Source organism: Notolepis coatsorum (genome assembly GCF_963971535.1).
Source record: "Notolepis coatsorum genome assembly, chromosome: 12".
Lineage (NCBI taxonomy): Eukaryota > Metazoa > Chordata > Actinopteri > Aulopiformes > Paralepididae > Notolepis > Notolepis coatsorum.
The window spans coordinates 15,120,884-15,134,986 of record NC_140176.1 but is presented as its reverse complement, the minus strand read 5'-3'; the positions used below and the strand labels follow the sequence as shown (position 1 = coordinate 15,134,986).

The following is a 14,103-nucleotide window of genomic DNA, read 5'->3' as shown; positions in this document are numbered from 1 at the left end:
AGCCCAGCCCAGCCCACCCCCTCCCACTCAGGCCAAGGAAGGAGACGTCTTTTTAGAGTTCGGTACAAATGTGTCATTTATCACGCATAATACAGTACAGACGCATTCAAAACGGAGAGCCTGTATTAATGCACGCCACTTCATGAAACATTTTCAAATCCATCAGTCTATAGAGGTACTGGAGTCTTGAGAGGCGGACGACAGTTAACCCATTCAGGTGTGTGTGTGTGTGTGTATGTGTGTGTGTGTGTGTGTGTGTGTGTGTGTGTGTGTGTGTGTGTGTGTGTGTGTGTGTGTCTGTGTGTGTGTAATGTTTTCTCTGAATTGTATCATGTTTCCCTCTGTAGGGTTCTATATCAGTTCTATAACTTTTTCCCCCAGAATTCAATCTTTATTTAATCGAAAGATCATCAAGAGCTCATTTACATTGACAAAGACAATATAGAAACAGAAAAGTCAATCAATGAAACAATAAAAAATCAATCAAAGCAACTACTGACTGAGGTGACATGGTTGGCACATTATAGCTTTAAACTGATCAATCAAATCAAATGTATTTGACCAATGGATACTAAAGTATTGAGTTTTAAGTTTCTTTGCTAAACATCCCACGTGTCGTGGGCACAGAAACTAAAAGCAGATTTTCTTAATTCAGTGCAAACTCTGGAGACCTTAACACTTTCTATGCCACTCACGAGTTTTCTCGGAATTATTAATATCTCGTTGAAAGCCACTCACGAGATTTCTCGGATTTTTTTTTTTTTTTTTTTTTTTAGCGATCTGAAATCATATTGCATCACGCGAGCCTACCCTAGTATACCCGAGTGCCGCCCGGCGATCAGATGTGGAAAAAAGCGCCCCCTATCGTCTCCCAGATGACATAAGGGATTTTGGAATGGACTCAATGAAAATGGATGGGGGAAAAAATCCTGTACTCCACATTTTCCAGTCCACTTTGTGGGCTAGATCCACAAAGAATGGATTGCACGGAGCAAGTTGCACCCTTACTTACAATTCATTATGAATTGAAAATGGGGGACCCTAATGTAAACAAGACGAAAGTCTTTCTCTGGTCTGCATCCCCTTAACACTTGTGTGTATTGAGCCGTACTGTATTGTACCCATTCTGCAATCTGTTAATAAAACTTTCATTCAATCAATCAATCTGCACAGTGATTGATTGAATGAAAATTCAATAATACAAAACAGAGCTTCAATAACCTTCCTTCTGCTAAGTTCTAGAACCCTATTGCTTCATCATCATTAAGATTACCCCTGAGAGGGTGCCGTGTGGATCATAAACACACAAATCGATATCTATGAATATAGCTAGGAACAAAGCAAATCTTAATAATTTGATGTCACCGAAAGACAAAAACCTGGTGCTGTGCCATTGACAGAGACTGATGTTCTGGAGGGCGTAGAATGCTGCTCTTTCAAATCACAATTTGTCTGCGAGTCTGTTGAAGTTGGCAATGCTGTTTGGGGGCCATTATGTGCCACGTAATACAGTTGTAGTGTATACTTCCATAGTATAATAAGTATTTATAGGCATGTTCGACTTTCTTTTGGCAACGGGAGTGGGTTTCTTCATTGAGCGCTTATCCTTATCATTAGTATCTTAGGAATAACTGATTTTAAATAAATAAATAAATAAATAATTTTGTAATTTAATTGCTATCATTTCTTTCTCTGAATAAGTGATTGAAAATACAGGGAAAACACACACACAAGCTAAACCCGGAGAGGACAGTGGTGGACAGAGGGAAGAGATGCTGCCAGCAGTTCAGTCCTTAAGCTTTTATTTAGTTGTTGTTTTGGATCTGAACTCCAGCACATTGGATTGGATACATTACAATAATAATTAGGGCTGTCAGTAGAATACATTAGATTTTTTTTTTTTTTTTATATGGACCATTTGCATGTTCTTGGTATCTGATTCTAGGGACATCTATGGATCTCAGGGAATGTATTCCCAGTGTCAGAAATACTGTGTCTGTTACTAGGCTTGAGTAAATTGTAATGAACCAAATGAGAATATAAATTACATTTTTGTAATCTTTGACTGTGAATAACACCATGCTCAAATTGACCAGACCTGAAAAATCTAAGCAAATTAATAGATGGAAGATGATTAAACAGAAGGTTTTGTAGATACAGTACTGAATTCTGCCATCCGGACACATGCAATTTGAAATATGATTATAGAATATAGAATATCAGGCATAAAATGGTTATGCGATTAAAATGCGATTAATTAGATTAATTAATTACAAATCCTGTAATTAATTAGATACATTTTTTTTTATCGCCTGACAGCACTAATAATAATGTATAAAGCACATAACCACTCACTTCCATGCTGCATTCAGGAGTTGTTCCAAACTAGAGCGAGCCGGTATAAACTCAGGGGAACTTGTGTCTTCAATATCACAAAGGCAATGGATAAATGTAAAAAGTAGATGTACAGTATAACTGTTATGGAATAACTGGGACAATGAATAAAAAATGTGTAGTTCGATACATACATTTAAGAGATTATTCAAGTATAAGGTGATTTATATATATATTTTATTTATGCATAGTCCCCTCATTTTATAGGAAAAAAGTTTATTGTACAACTTAAAATAAAGTCATATTTTTTATATTTGGTTGCAAATTCTCTACAATCAATGGGCGTTTGCCCTGAAGTGAGCCGGAGGTGGCCGTTCGTGAAATGATTTGCTAACAAAGCAGAGACCAATACACCTCAATACATTTGAATGGGACTTACAGTAAAGGCCAACAAATTGCAATAAAGAAAGCCATTTGGTGTAATTTCCTGCCACATTTCAATCAAATAGCAAACACAAGGGTACGTTCCAAATAAGAGTGTATAAGGTTGCACAATAGTTTAATGTTGAACACAAAAACACACGCATGCATGCACGCATGCGCGCACACACACACACACACACACACACACACACACACACACACACACACACACACACACACACACACACACACACACACACACACACACACACAGACACAGACACACACAGACACACACACACACACTTTTTTTAGGGAAAGCCCTGCAGTAGACTGTAGCATACAGTTCTCTATCAGAACACATCAAACATAGTGTCAATGTAGTTGACTTCCGAGTCTGATTTAGTCTCCGAGGGTACAAAGAAAATATAAATCATCACCCTCCTGGTCACGGATCAAATAGATGAATTAAAACCAATACAAATATTATTACACATTTTTTTTGATCCACTTTTTCTCCCATTTTCCTATATTTTCTCCAATCCCAATTTCGTATCATCCAATTCAACCCTCCCCTGTCACGGACGCTGTTTCTTGCCTCCCACAAGCCGGCTGCAATGTGGACTAAGTCATACATAGCACAAGTCCCCTCCGGTACTTGAGGTAACAGCAGTCGCATCTTTTCACCTGCGCAGCTCGATCTCTCAGTGGCGAGGAGTAACGCGTGGGAGGCTCACGCTGCCCCCGACACTTCCTGATTCTACTGCGCAGGCGCACCAACCGACCTGTAGGAGTCGCTGTCCACAACGCCCGATCCCCACCCATCAGTTTCCCACCCCCTAATACGGCCAATGTGTATTAGTACGGACGACCAGCTAAACTGAAAGCAAATGTGGAGCGCTGGGCTCGAACTGACGAGCCGAGCGTCTCCAGCATTTCGTGGTGAGCGCATTGCCCACTACGCCACGTAGCCGCCCTACAAATATTATTACTAATATTGATAATATAGATTGCATCATATTGAAAAATGGTCTAGCGATGACGTTGAGAATGTAATAGTAGGATGTGGAAAAACACCTCTAGGACGCCAGTTGGATTTTCATTCTGGAACTATATTTACAGCATTTCTGGACGCTGTGGGAAGATGTCCTAACTACGGACATACAGTACACCATCACACACAACGTGAACATGTTTGCTGAGTTATTACGAGGTGGCGTTTTATGTTTTAGGATGTATAGGCTGAGTGGGTATCATTTCATATATCACAGTTTGCTACCAGCTTACTAATAATAAACAATAATCATGAATTGTATTTGTATAGCACACTTTAAAATACAAAGACATCTACAGCTAGTTAGGTGACAAAGTTAGCAGATGATTATTTCTGTATTACCAAAGCTATCGTGTCTGATTATTACCAGTGTATGGTAATAGCCTAGCAATACGATTAAAGTGAGAGAAGATTTACAATGAAAACAAAAGTTGTAAACGTGATAGATAGTGCCATATGTCAGATAAATAGAGCTTGTTTAGCACAGCGAACCAGCAACCTTGTATACATGATAGATGTGCCGTGTCAGATAAATAGAATTTGTTAGGCACAGCCGAACCGGCAACCTCTATATCAAAGGCTTTGCAGGGTGAAGTTACCCATCTGATCTAGGATCAGCTCCTTCCCCAAATTATTACCACATTGAAATTGTCACCGACTTACCCAATGGGGGGGTGGGGGTCGACTACGTCAGCGGTGAGGTGATTGCATGTTATCTTGCTCGTAGGCATTGGGGCCACGTTCTCTTTCGAACACCACCTCACTCGACCAATTGCGTGCCTCGGTTCTCGATGTTAGATTACGATGTGTCAGGCGAGCGTCTTTTTACAGGCTGCCCGTCAAAAGACCATGTCTGACTCTATACGCTCTAGAACTGACCAATCACCACTGATGGCGAAAATGATTAGCCAACGAGCGTCCGCTTCCAACGATACCTCACGTGGGTGGGTGCGAGTGGGGGAAGTAGGTGAAAGTTGACGAGCGAAAATTAGTTGTGACTGAAGCTTCAGAACGCATGGAGGTGGATAGCCATTTTGGATTTTCTCGCTTTTTTGGGGGGTACACGGTTTACTAAAACCTTTCTCAAGCACTCATCTTTGAATGGATTTTTATACGATTTGGATTTGTACTACATAGACTTCAGGCTATGGAACCACAGTGTTTTCCAGCGAAAAATTAAAGAAATAAAAAAAATTCTTCCACAAGTAATTTGCTTGACAGAAGCTGGCATGAGCTGGGTAATGTTGTTTTTCGAAATTTCAACACTCATTCAAAGCTCAAGGTCTTGTCTCCTCATATGACTACAAACAGAATTGCGGCACGGATTAAAAATGGCGGATAATCGCTTGTAAATGAATGCATTTCAAAAACTAATAGTTCACTAATAACACTTTAACCTATTGTTAAACAAACGTATTCCTGAAAATATACACTATGACTGCTGTTGTGACATGGTATGTATGAACTCTGCTCCTCACCTTGGCTAGCTCCTTACATTTACATTTAGTCATTTAGCGTGACGCTTTTATACAAAGCGACTTACAAGTTCTGTACGACAAGTCATCAGGAAGGGCACAACTCTATCAGCTGAGTAACAATGTTCATCAAAGTGTTGAGTGCTACAGTGTAGGTTAGTTTATTAGGACCATGACAGTGAGGTTAGTTAGGGTTAGATTTGAATTTTTTTGTTTTTTGTTTTTGTTTTTTTTATAGAGGGGGTGGGAGGGGTTCTCCAGGATAGCGGCCAGCTTCCTTCTCACCCTCCTCTCTGCCACCACTTCTAGATTTACCAGCTCGACTCCCACCATGGAGCTAGCCTTCCTCACCAGCTTGTTCAGTTTGTTGGTGTGCCATGAGTTGATGTAGCCCCCCCAGCATACCACGTCAAAGAAGAGGACGCTGGCTACTACAGACTGGTAAAGCGACTGCAGCAGTCTATTGCACACGTTGAAGGACCTGAGTATCCTCAGGAAGAACAGCCTGCTCTGTCCCTTCCTGTAGAGGGCCTCTGTGTTGTCCGACCAGTCTAATTTGTTGTTCAGGTGTACTCCAAGGAACTTGTATGTCTCCACCATCTCCACCTCATCCCCTCGGATGGTGATTATTTTTATAATAATATTTCTTTTTGTAATAATGAATACATGTTTAGGCCTATGTGATCTAAACAAGACAACTGCATTCGCATTACTGCTTCATTCTGGTCAGATAATTATTGTCTTTATAAAAACAAGATTTGATCTTCAAAACTATTTTTCAATAAAAGCCTTGAAAAAAAAACAAGTTCATAGTAAGTTCATAGAATATCCTCACAAACAACACAAGGATGACTGTGTGTGTCTGTGTGTGTGTGTGTGTGTGTGTGTGTGTGTGTGTGTGTGTGTGTGTGTGTGTGTGTGTGTGTGTGTGTGTGTGTGTGTGTGTGTGTGTGTGTGTGTGTGTGTGTGTGTGTGTGTGTGTGTGTGTGTGTGTGTGTGTGTGTGTGTGTGTGTGTGTGTGTGTGTGTGTGTGTGTGTGTGTGTGTGTGTGTGTGTGTGACAGAGAGTTTGTGACTCTGGCTCTGCCTGATTGCCTCCTGATAATGCGATGGTGGTACAGAAGAATGTCGGCGGTCTGGTTTAGATCATGTTGTGGTGGCCTGTTATATTAACTCCAGACCCGCTGGGTGAAAATCTGCTCAAAGATTACTTCAAATAGGCTATTCCTTGGCCTATTAGGCTACTTGAAGTGCTCTTAATTTCACCGTAACTTGCCAGACTTGACGGTTTAAAAAGGTAACACATTAGTTGATTTAACATGTACATAGTTAACATAGAGTCTTTGATTTCTTTTTCATTTGGATTGAGTGACATGCTGTTTTACCAAAGTGTATTACCTCTAGTTGTCACAGAGCAGTGTTTCTTGAGTTATGGTTCAGGACCCCAGATGGGTGCAGTGTCGCTCTCACCCCCTTCATCAACTACCATGGAGGTGCCCTTTCCCGGCCTGAATCAGTGGAACACGTTTGTGTGGTTTTGCAAAATAAACTAGTCTAAATCCTTTCCAGCACATATTTCTTCCATTGTAACACGCCATTTTTTTTAATAATCTTTTTTAGCCTTTTTTTAAACCAGGTTAAGTTAATTGAGAACCAGTTCTCATTTACAATAACGACCTGGGCCACATGGCGAGAACAGTATAAGATAAATACAATAAATACAGTAGAAGTGCAGCAAGGTGTAGTGCAAGAAGATGTAAATAAAAGCAGAACAAACAGTAGCAGGAAAAGACACACATGGGCTGGGAGGAACCAAACAGGTGCAGGTGATTAGTGTATCATACACCACATTTTTTTATTCATTATTTCCTTCCCTGCCTGGCTACACCAGATGGAAAGTCACTGAACCATGAACTGGTCCCAGCGAGCAGGCCATGCACGGGTGCCCGCTCTGCGTTGCTGTGCGTGAGTGAATGGGCAAAATGTGAGGCACAAGATGTGAAGTGCTTTGAGTGGTTACAGAATCCAGTCCATTTGTTCCTGGCTCCAAAAAGCACAGCTAATTGATTCTTCATTGATGACATCATGAATGACAATACTTGTGAACAGCTTGTTTAGGCTTGTTAATCTTCAATAAGACTTACGACTTTCAATCCCACAAAGGAGTACGTTGTGTCCTTTTCCGACCATGCATAACATTCCAGACTGCCGAATAGGTAAAACCTATTTTCCATCATATGACTCCTTTATGATACGTCACATGTAAAGGAGCAGGGGGAGGCAACGGGATCTCCGTGATGCTGTTGGGGTAACGGTCGCTGTGGTTGATTCCCATTGCTGCCAGAGATAAATACCCACAACCCCCACTGATTACCCATGGTGCATTCCTCTGTGACCACAGACCTGCTTCAACTTCAACTTCAACTTCAAATTACTTTATTTTCCTTTCGGAACTTCAGTTGTGCAGTGGTTAAAAGACAAACATACACACTCACCACTTACTTGCTTACTGCAGCCTATCGGTCTACAGATGGGGACTGGAGGCATTCAGATAAGTTTAGGTTTGTTGTCAAGGAAATTAGGTTTGTTGTCACGAAAATTCTAGTCCGGTGCAAAATCCCTTCCATTTGTGAAATTTGTTCCGGCCTGCTTCTGGGTCATAAACCAATGTTATAAACTGACTCTTATCAATATTATGAAATCATACAAATCTAATTATATACAGTGTATAATAATCAGTTCATGACAACCACTTCTACCACATCGTTTCAGTTTGTCAGCTTGGTATAATTGATACAACGTTTGCTTTGCTTAGCATTGTAAATTCACCAGGCCGGCAATACGTCATCCACACTGAATTGAATCGTCGCCACGTCTGACGCTAGCTAACGGTTCATTAGTTAGCTAACATTAGCTTATCTATCATGGCGGTTTGTGTTTCTAATTTCATATAACAATACCGATTTGCTGTCTCATCCTATAGTTTTAGAAACCAGTTGTATCACGTGTCACCAATGTACAGTTTCTTCGTCAAATGTATATACTCTCTTTTTTAGACTTTTTGCATCACAAACAGTACTGCATTTGTAAATCTGGTATGTCATAAATGTATAGATGTAGCAGTACTGTCTATCTGTATGTCATGTATGTCATATATGTTATGATGAATTGAAAATGGGGGACCCTGATGTAAACAAGACGAAAGTCTTTCTCTGGTCTGCATCGCCTTAACAATTGTGTGTATTAATTGAGCTGTACTGTACTGTACCCATTCTGCAATCTGTTAATAAAATGTTCAATCAATCAATCAATCAATCAATCAATCAATCAATCAGGTGTGGTGGCAGGTGTAGGTTGATTACTTTGCTCATTCAAATAGGCTGTGTGGAGTTACCTCACCTGTCCCTGGTAGCAAAGAAACATCTCGCAGCGTGAGTGGGAAAATATGAAAGCCACACTACCGATTGAGCCAAATCTTAAAAGAACACGCCAACATTTGTGGAAATTAGCTTCTCCAGAGAGAGACAGAAATAGATACCAGTTTCCTCTCTGTGCGTTCAGTAGAAAGCTATCTGGCTGCATGTTAGCCTAGCTTAGCACAATGAATGGAAGCAGACATGACCGGTTAGCCTTCGGGAGATAGTTAGTTGGACAATGCCTAGGCTAACCGGTCTGTCCGCTTCCATTCATTGTGCTAAGCTAACTGGCTAACATGCAGCCAGATAGCTTCCTACTGAACACACAGAGAGGAAACTGGTATCTATCTTCTTGTCTCTCTCTGGAGAAGACGGTAAGCTAATTTCCCAAAATGTTGGCGTGTTCCTTTAATTGGACCAAAGAAGGGAGCTGGAACTGTTACGATAGACGATGGAAGTTATACGTGGCTCAGCCAGCCAACCATAGTATCCACCCTGTCTCCACCATAGAGCTAATGTATACTGTGACCCCACCTCTTAGAGGCCACAGTCGTAGCTAGGACTGATACTCGTAACCTATTGGACCCAACGCTGTTAGCGTAACGGGGGCGACAGTGGCTCAGGAGGTAGAGCGGTCGTCGGAAAAGGTCTCCAGTTTTGGGTCCGGCTCCTCCCGATGAGTGCGTCAAAGCGTCTTTGAGCCAAACACTTAACTTTCACAACCACACTACTAGGGCTGCACGATTAATCGATTTTAAAAATCGAAATCGCGATTTGGAATGATGCAATTATCAAATCGCAAAAAAAAAAAAAAAACGCAATTATTATTATTATTATAATTTTTTTTAACCAGGAATTCCCATTGAGATACAAGATCGGTTTGGGAGAGGGAGGTAAGGGGTTTTAGATTGTGTTGTTGTGAAGTTTAGACTTCAGAGAGGGAGAGTAAAGGTACCGTTGGGTACCGGTATCGATTCCCAGGTAAAAAGAAACATTTTCAGGCTCGGTGTCCCGAACAGACCCACCGCGTAGGCCAGATGCTAGCCGCATTTTACAATAAACCTCTGTGGGGCTGCTTAAAAATATATATTATAAATATAATCGCAATCGCAATATCTGTCCGAAAAAAATCGCAATTAGATTATTTCCCAAAATCGTGCAGCCCTACACACTACAGAAGGTTCATCTTTCACGACCACACTACAGACGGTTACTGCTCCCGATGACTGAGCAGGTTGGCACCTTGCCTCCGGATGTGTGAGTGAATGGGTGAATGTGAGGCATGCGTTGTAAATCGTTTAGGATAAAAAGCGATATATAAATGCAGTCCATTTCCATTTACCAGTCAGCCAAAGGGGAATAATGTCTGTCCAAATCCGATATGCTTACAAGGCCTGGAGGGCTGTTGATATTGAGTTGTTACATCTTTGTATCCCCGTTGGCCGTGTTTTGAAATGTTTTGAGAGCGGTTTCCGTTCCTCAAAACCATCAAATCCAAATTTCCAGGGGCTACGAAAACATTTGGCTTTGAGCGACCAAAGACCTGGTTTTGGAAACCACTGACGGGGTTTTATCTGCAGACGTGTACAGGAAATAGTTTTTTTGAAATGCTGTCATCTTTATTACATCATGTAGGCTTGTGCACAATAGATGAAAACCTCTAATGGTTATGCCTGGGCCAAGAATAAATATATATATATATGTTTTCATATTTTTTTTCTTTTTAAGTGGTTCCAGTGTGGACATTAGGAGTAGATTATTGTCTTTGTATAAAGAAAGATGGTCTGTTGATATATGGTATAAACCAAAATAGATACCTAAAAGAATAACTATAGCTCAGAACCATATGTTATGCAAAATCTAAAAGTCAAAGATATTTTTGTGCACAGTTACGTTCCGGTTCATAGAAGGCCATAGGTTGAATGATACCCCAGGGGAGGAACGATTTAGTTTATGTGATTTGGGAGAAATTGTAAACGATACCCACTCTATCTTTTACTGCCTTTCATATGATGAAATACGTAGTGTACTTATTTAAAAAAAAAAGACATCTATATCTACTCATTTCTTTTGGTTATTTGATCATGAAAGACTTGAATTGATCTCAAACTCCACCCTCTTTTCTGTTGCTCCCCTCGGACAAACACTTGTGTTTAAAGAACTCAGACAAGAAATGCACTTTCTTTATGGTCAATTATATTTGTAAAGCATTGGGGGAAAAGATACACTGTATGAGTGAAATTGAGCTACCGGTGCTGATCTTTATGTTGTGCTCCATGGCAGTGATTATCCTCAGCCTGTATGTAGTGATATAATAATAATAATAATAATAATAATAATAATAATAATAATAATAATAATAATAATAATAATAATAATAATAATAATAATAATAATAATATTAATAATAATAATAATAATAATAATAATAATAATAATAATAATAATAATAATAATAATAATAATAATAATAATACAATTATAATAATAAAATTATAATAATAAGGAAGTAATAAAGGACAATGGGACAATGAGTTACAATTCTCACGTTCATGAATTATGTGTCGTTAAATGTTCATTTCAACCTTTATTTAAAATCGTAAGCTTCTAAGGTTTCCCTCATTTACAGAAACGACGATTGTACAAAATGTAAACAGTACATAATACAAGCAATGTTCACAGAAAATTAAACACCAGAATAAAAATAAAAAACTTTAAAAATAATTGAAAAAGATCTAAAGACTAAAGTTAGGTAGTCACACAATGGTCTGAAATCATACGTTTAAACATACCAAGGGAAGGGAGAACCTCCAATTTCAGAGAGAGTTGAAGGACATTCTATTAGAGTTAGAGGCATCAAAGGAAAAAGCTGACTTCTCTAGATCAGAACAAACTTGAGGGACCCTAAGAACCATCCAGTAATTTGATCAAGCTGAATAGGTTCCAATATTCTAACAGTGAAGAGATATAAACAGGTTGTTTACCAATAAGGGCTTTAAAAATAAATAAATACCAGTGTTTGTTGCACCTTTCTGTAAGAGAAGGCCAACCCACCCTATCAGGACACAAAGGTGAGTATCATATCTGTCACCCAGTAATAAACCTAAGAGCTGAGTGATGTGCATAATCCAGAGGTTTAAGAGTTGATGCCGCAGCATGCCTATACATTACATCACCATAATCCAAAACTGATAAGAAGACTGATTCAACAATTCTTTTCCTACTAAATAGAGGACAATTGGATCTGTTTCTGTACAGGAAACCAATTTTCTGTCGCAGTTTAGAGGCAAGATTGTCCACATGGAACTTAAATGTACATTTCTCGTCAAGCCACAGGCCAAGATATTTATACTCGGTGACTCTCTCTATACAAGAGCCACTGACAGTAGATATCCACACATCATCACATCATAAAAAGGCGAAACAGCGCCTCTACCACCTGAGACCATTAAGGAAGTTCTGAGTATCAGGGAAGATACTCCACTCCTTCTATTCTGGGGCTGTAGAGAGCATTCTGACTGGCTGGAAACATCACTGCATGGTTTGGAAACAACACGGCCAAGGATAGGAAGGCCCTACAAAGAGTGGTGTGCTCAACAGAATGGACTACGGGTATTGCACTACCACCCCTGCAGGACTTGTTGCCTGTAGAATAATGAAGGACCCTCACCACCCCAACAACAGCCTGTTCAAGTTGCTGCGGTCAGGCAAGCGCCTCCGTATACACGCAACAAGAACAGAGAGGCTAAGGCTCAGCTTCTTCCCCCAGGCCATCAGAACAATGAACACTGATCTCTCCACACACAAGCACACATGAACACACACATACACACACACAACACACCATTCTGCACTTGCACACACACAAACGCACAACAGGTCACTTTAAACACACAATAAAAGGTCACTTTAACACTTTCGCGGCCACTGGGATCCGTCTAATCTCACTCTATAAACCCAGCTTATCATAACAACCTTTCATTGTGCGTGAGGCTGTTTGTAGAGCTACATCTATACTTTATATTATTGCTATCTGTCCGTTGTCATTGTCAATTGACACTATAAACCGTCCCTTCATTATGCCTTAAATAAAAAAAAATTAGCAATACGTTCCCATTTTATAGCGTCGTGAATATGAACTATATACCGCAATGTTCTGGGGTATTTCCTGGAAGGCGATATATTTAAGCATCACGCGCAGGAGTGGTTTGTGAACAATAAACCATGCCTAGGGGTGGTCGTTAGACCCCCCTAGGCATGGTTTATTGTTCACAAATCACGACTGCAAGTGGTGTAATGCTTTTATACAACTGCCATATTCATCCAACCTTATTGCTATACAATAAACACACATTAATCGAAGATTTATTGAAAAAACCATCCGCCAGAAAAAGTAGTTCCCACAACTACAAAAAAGACAAGTTGCCTCCATGTGGAAGCAGCTTGACGTGCATCCAACCAACTAACACATCCAACTGTGTATTATTGGAATGATTGAGAGAAGTTGCCTCCATGTGGAAGCAGCTTGAAGTGCATCCAACCAACTAACACATCCAACTGTGTGTTAATGGCAAACTAACACATCCAACTGCCTTTCAACTAAGGCATCCAACCAACTAACACATCCAACTGCCTTTCAACTAAGACATCGAACCAACTAACACATCCAACTGCCTTTCAACTAAGACATCCAACCAACTAACACATCCAACTTTTCTTTAGTTTTTAATTAGTGGTTATTGGAATGATTGATTGATTGATTGAAAATTGTATTACCAGATACAGAATGGGTACAATACAGTACGGCTCAATACACACAATTGTTAAGGGGATGCAGACCTACTTTCTATAGAAGTTCATTCTTAGATGCTTCTATAGAAAGTAGGTAAAACAAATTAAAACGTTTTCTTTGCCCTATAAGAAAAAAAAAGTTTTCTTCGCCCTATTTTTTTATTTATTTATTTTTAGCCTAAACTTAACCAGTTGGAAACCAGGGGTACAGTAATAAAATTAGCAATCAACCAATCAATCAATTCAATAGACCATGCTCACTTAAAACAGCGCTGCTTCTCTCTCAGTCTGACTCCCCCGCTGTTGCAGACAGGAGTGTGTATGTGTGTGTGTGTGTGTGTGTGTGTGTGCCTGTGTGTGTGTGTGTGTGTGTGTGTGTGTGTGTTTGTGGGTACGCCAGCGTCGGACAGTGTGAGAGTGAACGCTGCAGTCAGTGGGAAGGAAGTAGAAATTTAAAATAAAATTGCAAATAATCAATCAATCAATCCGCGATTTTTCTTTTGTTCTAAAATGACTCATGACCCATCAATTACATCATCCAACATTGTTTAAAGGACTAAGACATTCGCCTTGACAGAATCGCTTCATATTTAGTCGTTATGATGCTATCA

At 39.9% G+C, this 14,103-nt stretch overlaps 2 protein-coding genes across 2 annotated transcripts in view; one reads left to right on the top strand and one right to left on the bottom strand.

The window, feature by feature from the left end:
- The window catches only part of adarb2 (adenosine deaminase RNA specific B2 (inactive)), a gene marked incomplete at its 5' end in the record, with an annotated part of 512,623 nt that overhangs the window by 331,215 nt on the left and 167,305 nt on the right, over positions 1 to 14,103 (bottom strand). The window lies entirely within an intron of this gene.
- Positions 1 to 14,103, top strand: part of sugct (succinyl-CoA:glutarate-CoA transferase) — a gene marked incomplete at its 3' end in the record, with an annotated part of 157,242 nt that overhangs the window by 25,723 nt on the left and 117,416 nt on the right. Inside the window, exon 7 of the mRNA XM_084326304.1 lies at positions 11,741 to 11,772. Within this exon, the coding sequence (XP_084182430.1) occupies positions 11,741 to 11,772 (32 nt within the window). The remainder of the gene's footprint in view (positions 1 to 11,740; positions 11,773 to 14,103) is intronic.